The following is a 12,723-nucleotide window of genomic DNA, read 5'->3' on the forward strand; positions in this document are numbered from 1 at the left end:
ATTGGGGAGATCTTGCTCATGACTGTCGAGTCGATTAAGTCCCATCTTGACGGCAAGACAGATCGCCATAGTGTTGAAGGTTGCGTAGGTGCGATGTCAACGGCGATGGAGATAATAGTGGCGCATGGATACAACCGCTTAAAGCAAGGTCATCGCGGGTGTTTCGAGTCGCGAGTCCAGATACAAGAGATCGAGTGCCGCGTCGCAAAACGCTTGGGAAGCAGCATCGAGATTGGCTTGACTGACAAAGTCGAGGCTATAATGCTGGAGTTCCTCGATGGTGAGATGGTGAAAGGAACCCAGCAATAAAAAAAACACCAACAGCCAGCCAGATGCCGTGGGGTTGCACATCGGCACTTGAGGTTAGCGTCGTCGTGAGCGGCAGGCGTTGAGCCAGTTGCCGCAATGCTCGCCTTGATTACTGGCTTGCCGCCAATGGCGATGGCGGGATGACTGTATATTCTGGATGGTAGAGCTTTGATGGCGGTCATGAGGCTGTGGTTAGAGAGGTCGAGTGTAGCTTTGACATGTTGCAAACGGGTGATGAGAGGCTGGTACTGACGGAGGAAGCAAGATTGTATTGCTAGCACTTCAACGCCCGGTACAACGTGGACAAATCAGAATGTAATGAGGGAGCGCAGTGAGGTTGAACCAGGAAGTAGAGCCAAAGCTCGCATGCGACTGTCGATCGAGCCTGCTTGAGAAAAGGATGAGGTAGAAAGAGGCGATACTGCAGCTGTATCCAAAGCGGATCTGGCATCGACTCGCTGGATGCGCGCATGCAGATTTTCGCGACCACTGTCGAAGGAGGCAGGACTGTGGATGGTATGGGCCTGTTGTTTCGTCAAATCGAGGGGGGGCCCCCCTCCCGTAACAGATACTTTGATTGAGACGGTGGTAAATGAGTCCTGCCCTTACCCTGAGTAAGGCAAGACACGAAAGCGTGAACGCTGTCTGGCAGCCAACTAAGGTCGTCTCAACTCTGCCAGCGAATCTTTTCAGAGGAAAGATAGCTGACGACACCCATGGGCAAGGCACCGGCTTGGGCCATGACCAGCGAGCCGTAGTACTCGAGCGTCTCGGCGCCGTACAGCTGTAGGATCCTCTTCCAGTAAAACGGGTTGCGCGACTTCGTGGAGGCTAGCTGGTAGACTCGAGAGCCTTCCACATGCTGATCCTCAAAGATGAAAGGCGGCGTGATGCCTTCCTCGTCGCCCTGCAGATCTTTGAGCAGAGTTGTATATGCCGTGCAGAGCGCTGATTCGGTCTCTTCAGCATTCGCCATGAAACAGGAGAACGTCATAAATGCTTCCCCGTACACTTGATCGTCTTTCTCATCGCGAAGCCGTTTCTGTTGCAACATGGCCTTGTCCCACTTGGCCACCATTCGATCAAACCGTTGGCGTGCTGCATGCCAGGCTTTTTGAACAATCTCTTGCGAGGTCTCCTGTTTCTCCACCAGTAACTTGTTGCTCAGCGCCATCAGTGGATTTTGCACCGCCAAGCCTCCCAATTCCGCGGGGAAATAGATCAGACTCGCTTGCACACCCTGCTGCTGCTTGCCAAACCGCGCTTCCAACATGGCCGCCACGGTGTCGGTCAAGTTTGCATGTCGGCCCCCCGCCGCTTGCAAGAGCCGCTGTTGAACCGTCTCAAAGGCTCGCATGCAGATGCGGATGTGTTCCTTGCCCAGGCACACGGCTGGTTTGCCAAAGTTGTTGCCAAAAAAACTGCCCATGTAGCTGTTCCACACCCGCACCCAAGACATGAGGCTCCCCGTCGCGTCGAGCTGCACCCGCATCTCATCCACGTGCTCCTCCAGCTTGACTTCGTCAATGTCCCAACAACCCTTGTCGGCCGACAGCACCAGGAACCCCCACCGGATCGGATTCCAGGGCAGGATGGCGTCCGAGGTCGACGTGGTGTCTACCTTGCTTGGCGCAGGCAACTCTTGCCGGTCCTCGTCGAAAAGAGGCGACGCTGTCGTGCTCTGCAACGTGCAAGCGGCCGTCTTGTCCATATTGAGCTGCAACCCGGTCGCCGCACTGAACTCTTGCAAGGTTTTCCAAGCCACAGCGCACTGCTCCTGCCGACCCCAAAACCAGAGGTCATCATGGATGCGGTAGAGGTAGCCTCCCTCGGTGGCCTGGTTGATCGTAAAGTCCAATGCGAACAAGACTGTCTCGCCAAACAGCGCACTCAACTGGTGTGCAATCGGCATACCACACGTGCGTACACGGCGTTGAGCTTGAGCACCATCGGCCGCAAACGAGATCGAGGGAGAGAGAAACTTGGCAAAGAGATCCAGCCATTTGCGCGGCATGCCAAAGAACTTGAGCACCGTCAGGATTGTGGTATGCGACAACGACGGCCCAAACCAGCGAAAATCGGACTGCAGGATGGTGAAATGGCCATAGAGGTCACATTGAATGAGCTGCTCGGCAGTGATCATGCGCAAAAGCTGCTGCTTGATGTCGGCAAAGGAGAGCGAGTGGTTGTCATGCTGGCGACCCTCACTGTCGTCTTCGTACGCAGCGGTTAACGACTCGCGCATGTTGGGCGAAATGGCCGACAACCAGAATTTGTCCTGGTAGTGCTTCTTGCGCAGGCGGTGGATGCTGCTGGTGCCGCTCGGATCGGCGTTTTCATCGATGCGTTGAAATCGCCTGTTGCGAAAGCGTTGTTGCTCCTTGGTAAGCTGGCGACCGGCGCCGTGCTTCCAGGAGTGATCGAAAAAGCGCATAAAGTGAGTGTGGAAGCAATCAGACCATATGCTGCCAATGTGGGCCAGAAAAATGGCTTGGTAGACTTCCTCGTCCATGTAGACGCGGTACTTTCCGTTGATGTGACGACGCATGGACATCTGTACCCCGCCATCTGCCCACTGCCATGTGTTGAGCTGTTCGAGGTCCTGGTTGAGAATGTCGGCAATCTCGGTCAGCACATTCTTGTGCGCAGTGAGATCGCGCAATTTCGTTCGTTTGTCTCCGGCGTACAGGTCGTTAGATAGCACTTGATCGATGGCGCTTCGAACGGCTTCTTGGTCAAATGAGGCAAAATGGTCGCTGTGGTACTTGATCTTTTCGCGCAATGTGTCCAATGCAGACGCCGAGCCGGCCTTGAGCGGTTTCATGGCAGAGGCAAACGTGTCGACAAGGTAAGCGGTGAGTGTTTCCTCGTTGACGGGATCCGGGCGAAAAGCGAGTGTTTCCCACTCTTGACGCTGCTCATGCATCGCTTGGCGTGGCGTGGCGTGAGCGGTGTGCTGGTCCTCTTGTTTCTGCTCGTGATCGTGCACCCATTCAATGACCAATCTTCCGTAGATGAGGGCATGGTCGAGCTGGCGCACGCGTTGGTCGAGTTTCTGGTTCAACATGGTGCACCAGCCCTGGATCATGGAGGAGGTGATGGTGCGATCGTACTCAGCCTGCTGGTGGAGGTCTGCGATGAGTTTGGGCGTCAGATTGACATGGTAGGGCGATTCGATGCGCGTCTTGGTCTCGTTCAACTGGTCAAAGATGACCAACAGCGCCTCGAGCGTGGTCGAGGGCGATGCATCGGGGATGCTGGTTGCTTGTTGGCGTAGATGGGTGAGACGATCCCTCTGTGCCTGGATATTGGCCAACTTGCGGTGAGTCACGTGTTTGAGTGTGCCAAAGATGTTGCTCGACATGGTGACAGGCACTTGCAGGGGGAGGAGGTGTGCGGAAGATGACAAGGAAAGATAACGTTACGCAAGTTGTGTCTTGTACTGTGTGTACAACCAGTATATTAGAAAGACCATAGGAGGGAAGCAACAAGTCTCAGCTCCTCTTCCTGACGATTTGTTCCAATACATTATCGCCTTTGGGCAAAAAAAAAAGTCACTTTGCAACAGAACAGGCCAAATCGTGAATATGTGAGACATAAATTCGATGCACGTTCGGATTTGTCGGATTGGATACAGCTGAATGATGGTAAACCTCGGTCTCGGCTGCGAGGTTTGAACCTTTGGCGCTATAGTTGCTTCAAGGTCATGCACACATGATGGGCCTGCTCTGGCCGTCAACTTTCCCACTTGGTTGTCTTGAGCATCAATGTGAATCGTGAATGGCACAAAAGTGTTCTGCAGGTCGTATTTCACGATGGTGTTCAGCAGCATGCATATTTCTTTTTCTCTTTGGAAACCGTCCACTTGCTTATTCGTGATTTTCGTGGTTCGGGTCTTCACGCTTCGTGCTCCTGACTCCTCCTGACTCCTGGCTCCTGGCTCCGTGGCTACGTGGCTCCGTTGGTCCGTGGCTTGCTGTTGTCGGCTGCTTGGTTATTCTTTTAATTTTCCTTTTTTTTAACTTGTCCTTAAACACGAATGATAGGTCGGTGGTTCGGTTCTTGCCGTGAGTCGTGTTCATTGTTTATAATGTATCTGTTATACAGGCGGTAGCGACAGTGTGAGTCTGAACTAGAAGTGGCTGGGGGAGGGAAGGGTTGATCACTGCAGCAAGATCCCCAAACCCAATCTCGTTGATAGCTCCAGCTTCGCAGAGCGACGTGAGGCTTTTGAACGGCGGATCCATTTCGACAACAACGGCCCTCGTTAGAGCTTCGTTCTTGTTCGATAGAAGTAAAGCTCTATCTTTCGCGCGCTACAGTATCACCCCGCTGATCGATTTGAAAGACTATTTCTTGTTCAGTTCACCTTTGAGGTCATACAAGCGCTGCTTCTCCCTGACATGGATCTGTACATCCCCGCTCTCGGATCCCGGAAACCAAGAGTTGAGCAGATTGCTGAACGGCCTAGCTATAGAGGGTCCGATGGGTACAGCAACGATGCTGTTTTGCAGCGTCTCTGCTGCTGAGCTTTTGCAAAGCACTTGGTCGGCTGCACCGTCATCAGCATTGTCCATCAAGCGAACGTTTGGTCTTGAACGATCCTGTACGCCCTCTGACCAATCACCGAGAAGCTTTCGAAAGTTGGTTGGATCAACGTTGCCTCGGGAATCAGTGCCTCTCCTCTTGGCGTCCAGCACTGCATCACGCACCGAGCCGGGACAGCCGATGACCTCTAAGGCGCGTTCGAAGGTCCACTCGGGCGAATTCTTGTGCGGTGCTGCGCGTGGATACTGCAAGACCATGTAAGCTTTGTCGAGGTCGCTCAAGCCGGTGTTGCAAGGTACATCGCGGTCGAGACCGGTCAGCTCTTTCGGTTGAGGGCAGTGCATGATCGACCGCGGATCGACTTCAGAATAGTTTGAGATTTTCGAGATGTCCGAGTTCTTGTACGCGTTGATGACCTGGTCACGAACCTGTTGATCATCCCAAGGCTGGCCGGTGCTGTACATTACCAGAGCAGCGTCCACATTGATTGTCGCTTTGGCACCATGTGCTGGGCTTTGATGCTCGTGAAGCAGTCCGAGTGTGTGTCCAAACTCGTGCAGGATAGTTGCTTGCTCGTTCTGGGAAAGTGCTCCTGTCTTTTGAACCCAGGCCAGATTCATGGTCGGAGCCTGAGCGTCTACCTTCGTGACGTCAAGACCAACGTAGGACCAGCTGCCGTCTTGAGGATCGAACCGAACCCTTACATCGGCATCGGAAGCAACCTTCACCTCCTTGAGGTCGACGTTGGCATAATAGGTCCACTCTTGAATGCTGTCTCGCACCTTTTGCTCTTGTTCTTTGGTGCCTCCGTGGGGGCTCGAGAGGAAAGTGTATCGAATGGTCGAAGTGCATTCTGGCCAGAGTTTGTTCTGGTTGGCACTGCCCGCCTTGAGCAGGTGCGCATCGGCGATGCCTGTGGTGGAGCGAACTGTAGGGATATCCTTGGAAGTCTCGAAGATCGAGCTCTCGATATCGAGCTTCGATTCCGTGTTTTTGTCGGCTGGAGCTGGAGCTGGAGCTTCAGCGGACGTAGGTTGAGACTGTGAGAGAGGTTGCGAAGGAGCAGACTTCTCGTCAGAGCATGTCGTCGAGCTCGGAGCTTCCTCGTCGAAGTCAGAAGGGGGCTCAAACAGAACGCATCGTATTGGCTGTGTGACCATCCTTGTGTATAGTAGGGTGTCACTTGAGGCTGAAAGGTGGGATGGTGTTGGCAGCTAACTGCAAATGCTGAAGGTGGAAAAGCTGTCGGATCAGAGGCCAGACACTAGCACAGAGATAGGTTCGGAAAGGTTGAGCAAATATGATGGGTGGATTGCGGGGCAAACCAGCTCTCGCTTGGCCAAAGACAAATACCTTTATAGATCCGCAGGACGTGCTTCAAGGGTCAAGGCAACTCTGTGAAAAAGTGAGATATGCAACATCTGCTGTGGAGGCGAAGCACAGAAGAGACCCTAGCGGATTCGACCAAAGACGAAAGACCGAAGTCATGAGTGGCACGGGAACACGGGACTAGAGCGAGAAGAACAAACTTGAAACTCCGCCATCTGCAGTTTATCCGACATGGCGGCACCCCCACGTGGTTACTGACAGAATCACTCGTGACTCGTGAATCATGAATCGTGAATGTGGGCAACAGCAGTCACGAGTCGCGTTAATTGTGCTCGCGACCGCGACGTGTCGAAAGGCTTCGACGGATCGTCCATCCTTTAGTCGTGATTTTCTGAAACCCAGGTTGGTTCCGCGCTGTTGTCACAGGCGTAGCTGCAGGGTGGCACGCGCTTATTCCCGACAGGCTCCTGAGTCGGGGGATTCCCGATTTTGCGCAGGGTGCGCGTGAAGATCACACACTCACACTGTATCACAATTCTACACCACACCTCTATAGCCGACTGCCAATAGCTCAGTCCAACAGACTTGATAGCAGGAATGAGTACGATCTAGCTCAGTATGTAAAAGAGCCAGCATGGTTGTAGAGTAGTCAGCATGGTTGATGGTTGATGGCTGATTGGGGGAGCAGATTGTGACCACTTGAAATATTAAGCAGAGAAGGAATACGTCTTAGGCAAGGTTTTACAGTAGACCGAGTTGGTACCGTTGCCACCAATCATGTCCTCTGTTGTGGCTCGAATTTCTTGAACGCAATCTCTTCACAGGAGCTGACCCCTTTTCCCCTCTCTCACCTGGGCGAGCCAGAAGTTTCCCTCTATCACTGTGTCTCCACTGCGATCAGGGTCTGCGGAATATCAACGAGCGCTGAGTCCGGTGGCGTTCTCAAGTGTTTTGAATTCAATCGTGAGAAGATCCCATCACGCCAATCCGTCCTCATGGACCGCCTTGGAGCACAACATCGGTTCTCACAGGTGGGAAATACATTGCAGTGGACTGATCTGCGGCTGCGGCAATGCGGTCAACTTATAGCTGTAGGACCCCTTTCGATTCGGTTCGGAGAAGGCCTTGCAATTTCGGCACACTCCAGCACAACCAGCCCTAGCTCTAACCCTAGTCTCTGGCCAAGACCGCATGTGGCTGGCGACAGCCGCAACCATACCGCCTAACGGACGTATCGGGCAGGTGGATGGTGTCATTACGGTCGGAGTGAACGACGCTCCTCAGGTGCCTTTACGTTTTAGAATTGTTTGCGGTCAAGCCTCGTGAAATTCAAGGAGATTCAGACTTTTGATGACACGGCTCTAGTGCCTTGAGGTCCATCCCAACAAGGGAGCTTGCGTTCGCTTCGTTTGCGGTCGGCTTGGGGTCACGAACACAGTGACAGCGCCCAGCCTTAGGCCGAACCGCTAACAGGAGCTGCTCCTACATTTATGGTCTGGCTATTTGCAATCTCATATTCGGACACTGCTCTAGGTTGGGCAAAAGTGTTTGAGCTAACATGCGAATGTAGCCTCTGCTTATGACTCTCATTGTTGACCGTAAACTTCTACAAAAATGACGGACGAGAAAAGATGCCTGAACTAAGTTACTGACAGAAGGCGTTTCATTCGAATATGCTCGAAGTAGCTGAGAGACGGTTACATACAGCTTTGGCGACGCCTTGTATTCGTTTGAAATCACCTTGCAGTCTACTAGGTTAAGGCGGCTTGGCGCAAGCAAAAGGCCGACCGACGTGTAAGTTCAGAGCGCGCTACGGCATTTGTGCTTCAGGGATTTCTGGAAGTTGGAACGCGTAAATGGAGAGCTCAGGTGCTGCCCAGCAGCGACTTCATGTAGGATCTTCGTTAGGGTGCGGTGTTCATCGACGGATGGCATTCTCTCGCATTACAACCACCGTTTCTTGTCTTCCTCCTGCCTTGCCACCTGCTGGCCGCTGCAACAGAATCTTGCACACAGAACTAGCGTTGTAGCTATGCTCACGCGGCTACACCTCACCCAAACCGTTAATCTGCTCGATTAGTGACACGGTGTTTGATTTATGACCGTCTTCGCGTTGCCCCATCTACAGCAGTTGTATGACCACAGTCCAGGTCGGCGATTCGCCGCTATGTGGTGTCGAAAGTTTGTCGGATTATGATCTCTTCAACAACAGACAGCGAATTTTCACTTTTAACGATGCTCAAGCCCTCTCACAAGAGCAAGCGAAAGCTAGTCAAAAAGATAAAGTCACGTTCGGATCTATCGGGTCGCAACCCAAAATCGAATAAAAACAAAAAATGGAAATTGGAACGAAACGCCTACCCTTTTGCTTCTTCCTTCCAAGGTGGCCGTAAGTAGCAATCGCCAATGTTGGCATAAAGGCACAGTATGCTGACACTTGACAACCCATCCGCCTCGGTTCAGTTGGCGTTGCCAACGGGGGTTATCACTCGGTCTCTCGGGGCGAGACCACGTGTGTTCCCGTACTAGAGCAAAGGAGACAAGGAGGTCAAATCACCGCTCAGCTCAGTGGCAATCCTTCGGGGAGCCTTTATGAAGTTTGGGTTGCAAACTTCCAAGGCTTGCCAAATTGCATCAACGCTCAGCTTTGCCGTCCTCAAGCCACAACTCGTATCGTAACCCAACGGCAGAGCAAACGTGGACTGGAGGCAATGATTCGGCAGACGTACAGCCTACTGTGTACGAAACTGGCAACGGTTCACAAGTTCCGCAGCTTTTTGGCAAATCCGTTGGGGAGGACAGTATACAGCTTTTCATCCCACAGTGTCGTGTGTGACGTGTAGTACGTGCTTGTTACAGGTCAAGAACTGCCCCAGCTCGTTTGCGCTCTTGAATGTGGCTTTCAGACCGGGTCCGCAACCGTGTTTGAAAAGGCACCATCGGACCGGCCTCGATCGTTTGATATTTTCGAGTCAGCCGGCCTTTCTGTGCCCGGTGCAGTAAAGTCTTCTGGCCGATATGAGCGCAGTAAGCAGACGCTCCTTGTTACAGGCATGAGTGGCGTTGGTCTCGGTGCCATTTACGGCGGCAAGAAGCTAGTAATTTGTGTCCCAGCGCTTACACTAAATGCAGCGCCCCAGATCCCGGAGAGCCAGGGTGCAACTGCAAAATTGACGCGATTTCCGAGGTCGGAGTTGGCTCCAGGGTACTAAAAGCGTGGATGCACGACACTGATGAAGTGCCTTGGAAATGGGGCCAGCGGTTCCACTCAAAGCGTGGACGTTTTGTAATTTTAGTTGCCACGCCCTCCACGGCTGTGAGCTGTCCTGGCTGCGCCGCTCTGATCGCACTTTTCTGATTTCCTGCGCAGACACCGGCGTGCCTGTTTGCTTATCTCTTCCACCTGCCCATCCATCCACCTTGACTCTCCTACTCTTCGATTCGCGCCTCCATCCACCTTGATACTGCTATTGCTTCCATCCACCTTCCACTAGCACTCTTCGATTCAGGCCTCCATCCAACCGCTCTGACCGACGGTCAACGTCTACCGCTATGTAGGCCCCCCGCCTAGCCGAAACGGTAAACGCGTCTCAGGCAATCCTGTACCAAAATTTGCACCCGGAATTCCGAAAAGGTCGGGTGCCAGTTGCACAAAAGGCTCTTTTTGCGTTATCGGTGAGAATATCGTGCTGCTGCTGCTGCTGCTCTGCGCTGCGTGCAAGATTTGTGATTCCTAATTCTGAGCTCCAGCGGGTGGGTGGTTGCTTACCTTCTTACCACCACCACCTAGTCACGCATTCCATTCCATTCCATTCCATTCCATTCCAATTCCAATTCGAACTCCAACTCCAATTCAGCCCGCCGTCTAGGACTTTTTCTGATCTCATGAAATCATTGCTTAGCATCAGACCATGCCTCTCCACCACTTTTCTCACGACGCTGATCATGGCGTGGTTGTGTGCCGTCTGTGCTCCACCTGCCTCATTGCACGCAAAGAAAGCTGGATAATCCACTTGCGCGCCTCACCCCATCGGTCGACCGGAGAAGAGTTGCGACTGATCGTTGACCATCTTTCTACCTAGTAAAATGTGTCCCAGGGGTTTTTACAAAAACTAACCCCGCCGGGCACTTGGGCAGTGACGCGGATTTTGGAAATTCTAGGGGCCGCTGGGATGAAAATCGCGAATGGCCCACAAAGCGCTCCGCTGCCTTAATCGATTTCGCAGGGCGTTCTGTGGAAAAACCCAAATTACGCACAGCCCCACACGCTCACGGTGGCGCCAGCGCAGGACTAGCTAGCTCACTCGTGGTGCCTGTGATCTGCTACGACTCGACTGTGACTGGACTCGGCTGAGCTGCGCATTCTCATCTCATCTCGCTCCTGATCTGAATTCCAACGCAGGCCGCGCGTGTGCCTCTGCTATTTCCTTCTCTCTTCCATCTGCCATCTGCCATCCACCTTTCACCTTCTCCCTTCCATCTTCCATCTGCTTACTATCTTTCACCTTTTCTCTACCATTCCCTGCCATCCACCTTCACTGTTACGCATCGGTTCAGGCATCCATCCACTTTCACTATTACGCATCGATTCATGCATCCATCCAGTACCACTCTACTACGCATCTCTTCAGGCATCGAGCCTCACCGACCGACCCGTCAACGCATGAGACCGACACCGACACACTCTCTCACTGCAGCGGCGAAGCACAATGGCATTCGACACCTTCCATCACAACCCTGAACACGGCGTTATCGTCTGTCGGCAGTGTGAGACCTGCCTAATGCCCAGAGAGAGCAGCTGGGTCGGTCACCTCCGAATTCGTCCACACCATATGAAAGGCGAGCATCTTGTTCGCACCCTCGAGCATTTCCACAGCTTTGGTAATTTCAGCAGCGTCGACGACTTGCGTCAGCGGGCAGCGGCCAGACGCCGACAAGATCAGCCATGTCGGCCCGTCGACGGTCTTGCCCTGTACGAAGGATTCATTTGCACCTGTACAGCAACCTGCTTTTTCAGCACACGACGACTCGACAAGATCCGAAAACACATATGTGTCCACGGCCGAAAGCCCAAAGAGCACTCTGACGCTACTCCGCTCTGGCGCGCCTGCCAGCTTCAGACCTATTTTACAGCCAAGGGCATCATTGATTATTTCGAAGTCGACGACGCAGTGCCCATTCACCCTCAGCAGACAGCACGGCTCGACCCATCCTGCACGATTTCCACTTTGGCATCCACATCCGCAGCCACCTCCACCCCAACGAGAACTGAGGATGGGCGGGCGGCCATCTTTGAAGACGTGAAGGGCGAAATCGAGGCGGTTTTTGAGCCGGCGCGGAGGGCGCAAGATCCACTGCGCGCCAATGCCCGCGCGGATCGCGAGCCGTGGTTGGTGAACACGGGGTTTGGAGCGCATCTGGACGGGTTGCTGGACGCTGAGATCCGCTCTTCGTATGCGCTGCCTTCAAGCGTGGATGCAGAACTTGTTCTTGACGACGCTCCCGAGGACGCAAGCAACAGCGATCTGCAGCGCATCCTCGTAGCAGCCGAGCACACGCTGCGAGACGCGTACCGGTTGTGCAGCGACACTAGTGCGCGGTACAAGCTGACGCAGCAGCGTGCAATCGCGCTCAGCCAGTTCCGGCTGGGCGATGCAAGTGAAGAGCCGAACTCGAGAGGGTCCTACTTCCGCCGCTTCAAGAACGAAAGGACGCTGGTCAACTACTTTCGGCTGACCAAGCAGCTGCTCACGTACTACTACCGCGTCGTCTACCGGCGCGACGGCCACTTTACGAGCAACACGGAGGGCCATTCGCTTCCGCAGGACGTGATCAAGCCTTCTGCGGAGCAATTGGAGGCAATGAACGCCATCATCGAGGTGCTGCGCCTAGTAATTTGTGTCCCAGCGCTTACACTAAATGCAGCGCCCCAGATCCCGGAGAGCCAGGGTGCATCTGCAAAATTGACGCGATTTCCGAGGTCGGAGTTGGCTCCAGGGTACTAAAAGCGTGGATGCACGACACTGATGAAGTGCCTTGGAAATGGGGCCAGCGGTTCCACTCAAAGCGTGGACGTTTTGTAATTTTAGTTGCCACGCCCTCCACGGCTGTGAGCTGTCCTGGCTGCGCCGCTCTGATCGCACTTTTCTGATTTCCTGCGCAGACACCGGCGTGCCTGTTTGCTTATCTCTTCCACCTGCCCATCCATCCACCTTGACTCTCCTACTCTTCGATTCGCGCCTCCATCCACCTTGATACTGCTATTGCTTCCATCCACCTTCCACTAGCACTCTTCGATTCAGGCCTCCATCCAACCGCTCTGACCGACGGTCAACGTCTGACACCGACACACACACACACACACACACACTGGAGAGGCGGCGCACAATGGCATTCCACAACTTCCATCACAACACTGAGCACGGCGTTATCGTCTGTCGGCAATGTGAAGCCTGCCTGGTGCCCAAAGAGAGCAGCTGGACCAGTCATCTACGCAACCGTCCACACAGCATGAAAGGCGAGCATCTTGTTTGCACC

The 12,723-nt window shown here is 53.6% G+C and overlaps 5 protein-coding genes across 5 annotated transcripts; 2 read left to right on the forward strand and 3 right to left on the reverse strand.

Moving 5' to 3' along the window:
• Nucleotides 1-149: 149 nt before the first annotated feature.
• UMAG_11530 (uncharacterized protein) lies at nucleotides 150-491 on the reverse strand (the record flags this gene model as incomplete). Its single annotated transcript, XM_011392268.1, has 1 exon — nucleotides 150-491. One exon carries the CDS (start codon nucleotides 489-491, stop codon nucleotides 150-152), a length of 342 nt encoding a protein of 113 aa, XP_011390570.1.
• A 485-nt stretch (nucleotides 492-976) lies between these two features.
• UMAG_04091 (uncharacterized protein) lies at nucleotides 977-3,673 on the reverse strand (the record flags this gene model as incomplete). Its single annotated transcript, XM_011392221.1, has 1 exon — nucleotides 977-3,673. The coding sequence occupies one exon, from the start codon at nucleotides 3,671-3,673 to the stop codon at nucleotides 977-979; it is 2,697 nt and encodes an 898-aa protein (XP_011390523.1).
• A 985-nt stretch (nucleotides 3,674-4,658) lies between these two features.
• Nucleotides 4,659-6,017, reverse strand: UMAG_04092 (uncharacterized protein; the record flags this gene model as incomplete). The annotated part of the gene is made up of 1 exon (XM_011392222.1): nucleotides 4,659-6,017. One exon carries the CDS (start codon nucleotides 6,015-6,017, stop codon nucleotides 4,659-4,661), a length of 1,359 nt encoding a protein of 452 aa, XP_011390524.1.
• Nucleotides 6,018-8,421: 2,404 nt separating this feature from the next.
• UMAG_04093 (uncharacterized protein) lies at nucleotides 8,422-9,398 on the forward strand (the record flags this gene model as incomplete). The annotated part of the gene is made up of 3 exons (XM_011392223.1): nucleotides 8,422-8,575; nucleotides 8,650-8,925; nucleotides 9,046-9,398. The coding sequence occupies 3 exons, from the start codon at nucleotides 8,422-8,424 to the stop codon at nucleotides 9,396-9,398; spliced, it is 783 nt and encodes a 260-aa protein (XP_011390525.1).
• Nucleotides 9,399-10,895: 1,497 nt separating this feature from the next.
• On the forward strand, nucleotides 10,896-12,191 carry UMAG_04094 (uncharacterized protein; the record flags this gene model as incomplete). Its single annotated transcript, XM_011392224.1, has 1 exon — nucleotides 10,896-12,191. The coding sequence occupies one exon, from the start codon at nucleotides 10,896-10,898 to the stop codon at nucleotides 12,189-12,191; it is 1,296 nt and encodes a 431-aa protein (XP_011390526.1).
• Between the last annotated feature and the right edge of the window lie 532 nt (nucleotides 12,192-12,723).

Source organism: Mycosarcoma maydis, chromosome 11 (assembly GCF_000328475.2).
Source record: "Mycosarcoma maydis chromosome 11, whole genome shotgun sequence".
Taxonomy (NCBI): Eukaryota; Fungi; Basidiomycota; class Ustilaginomycetes; order Ustilaginales; genus Mycosarcoma; species Mycosarcoma maydis.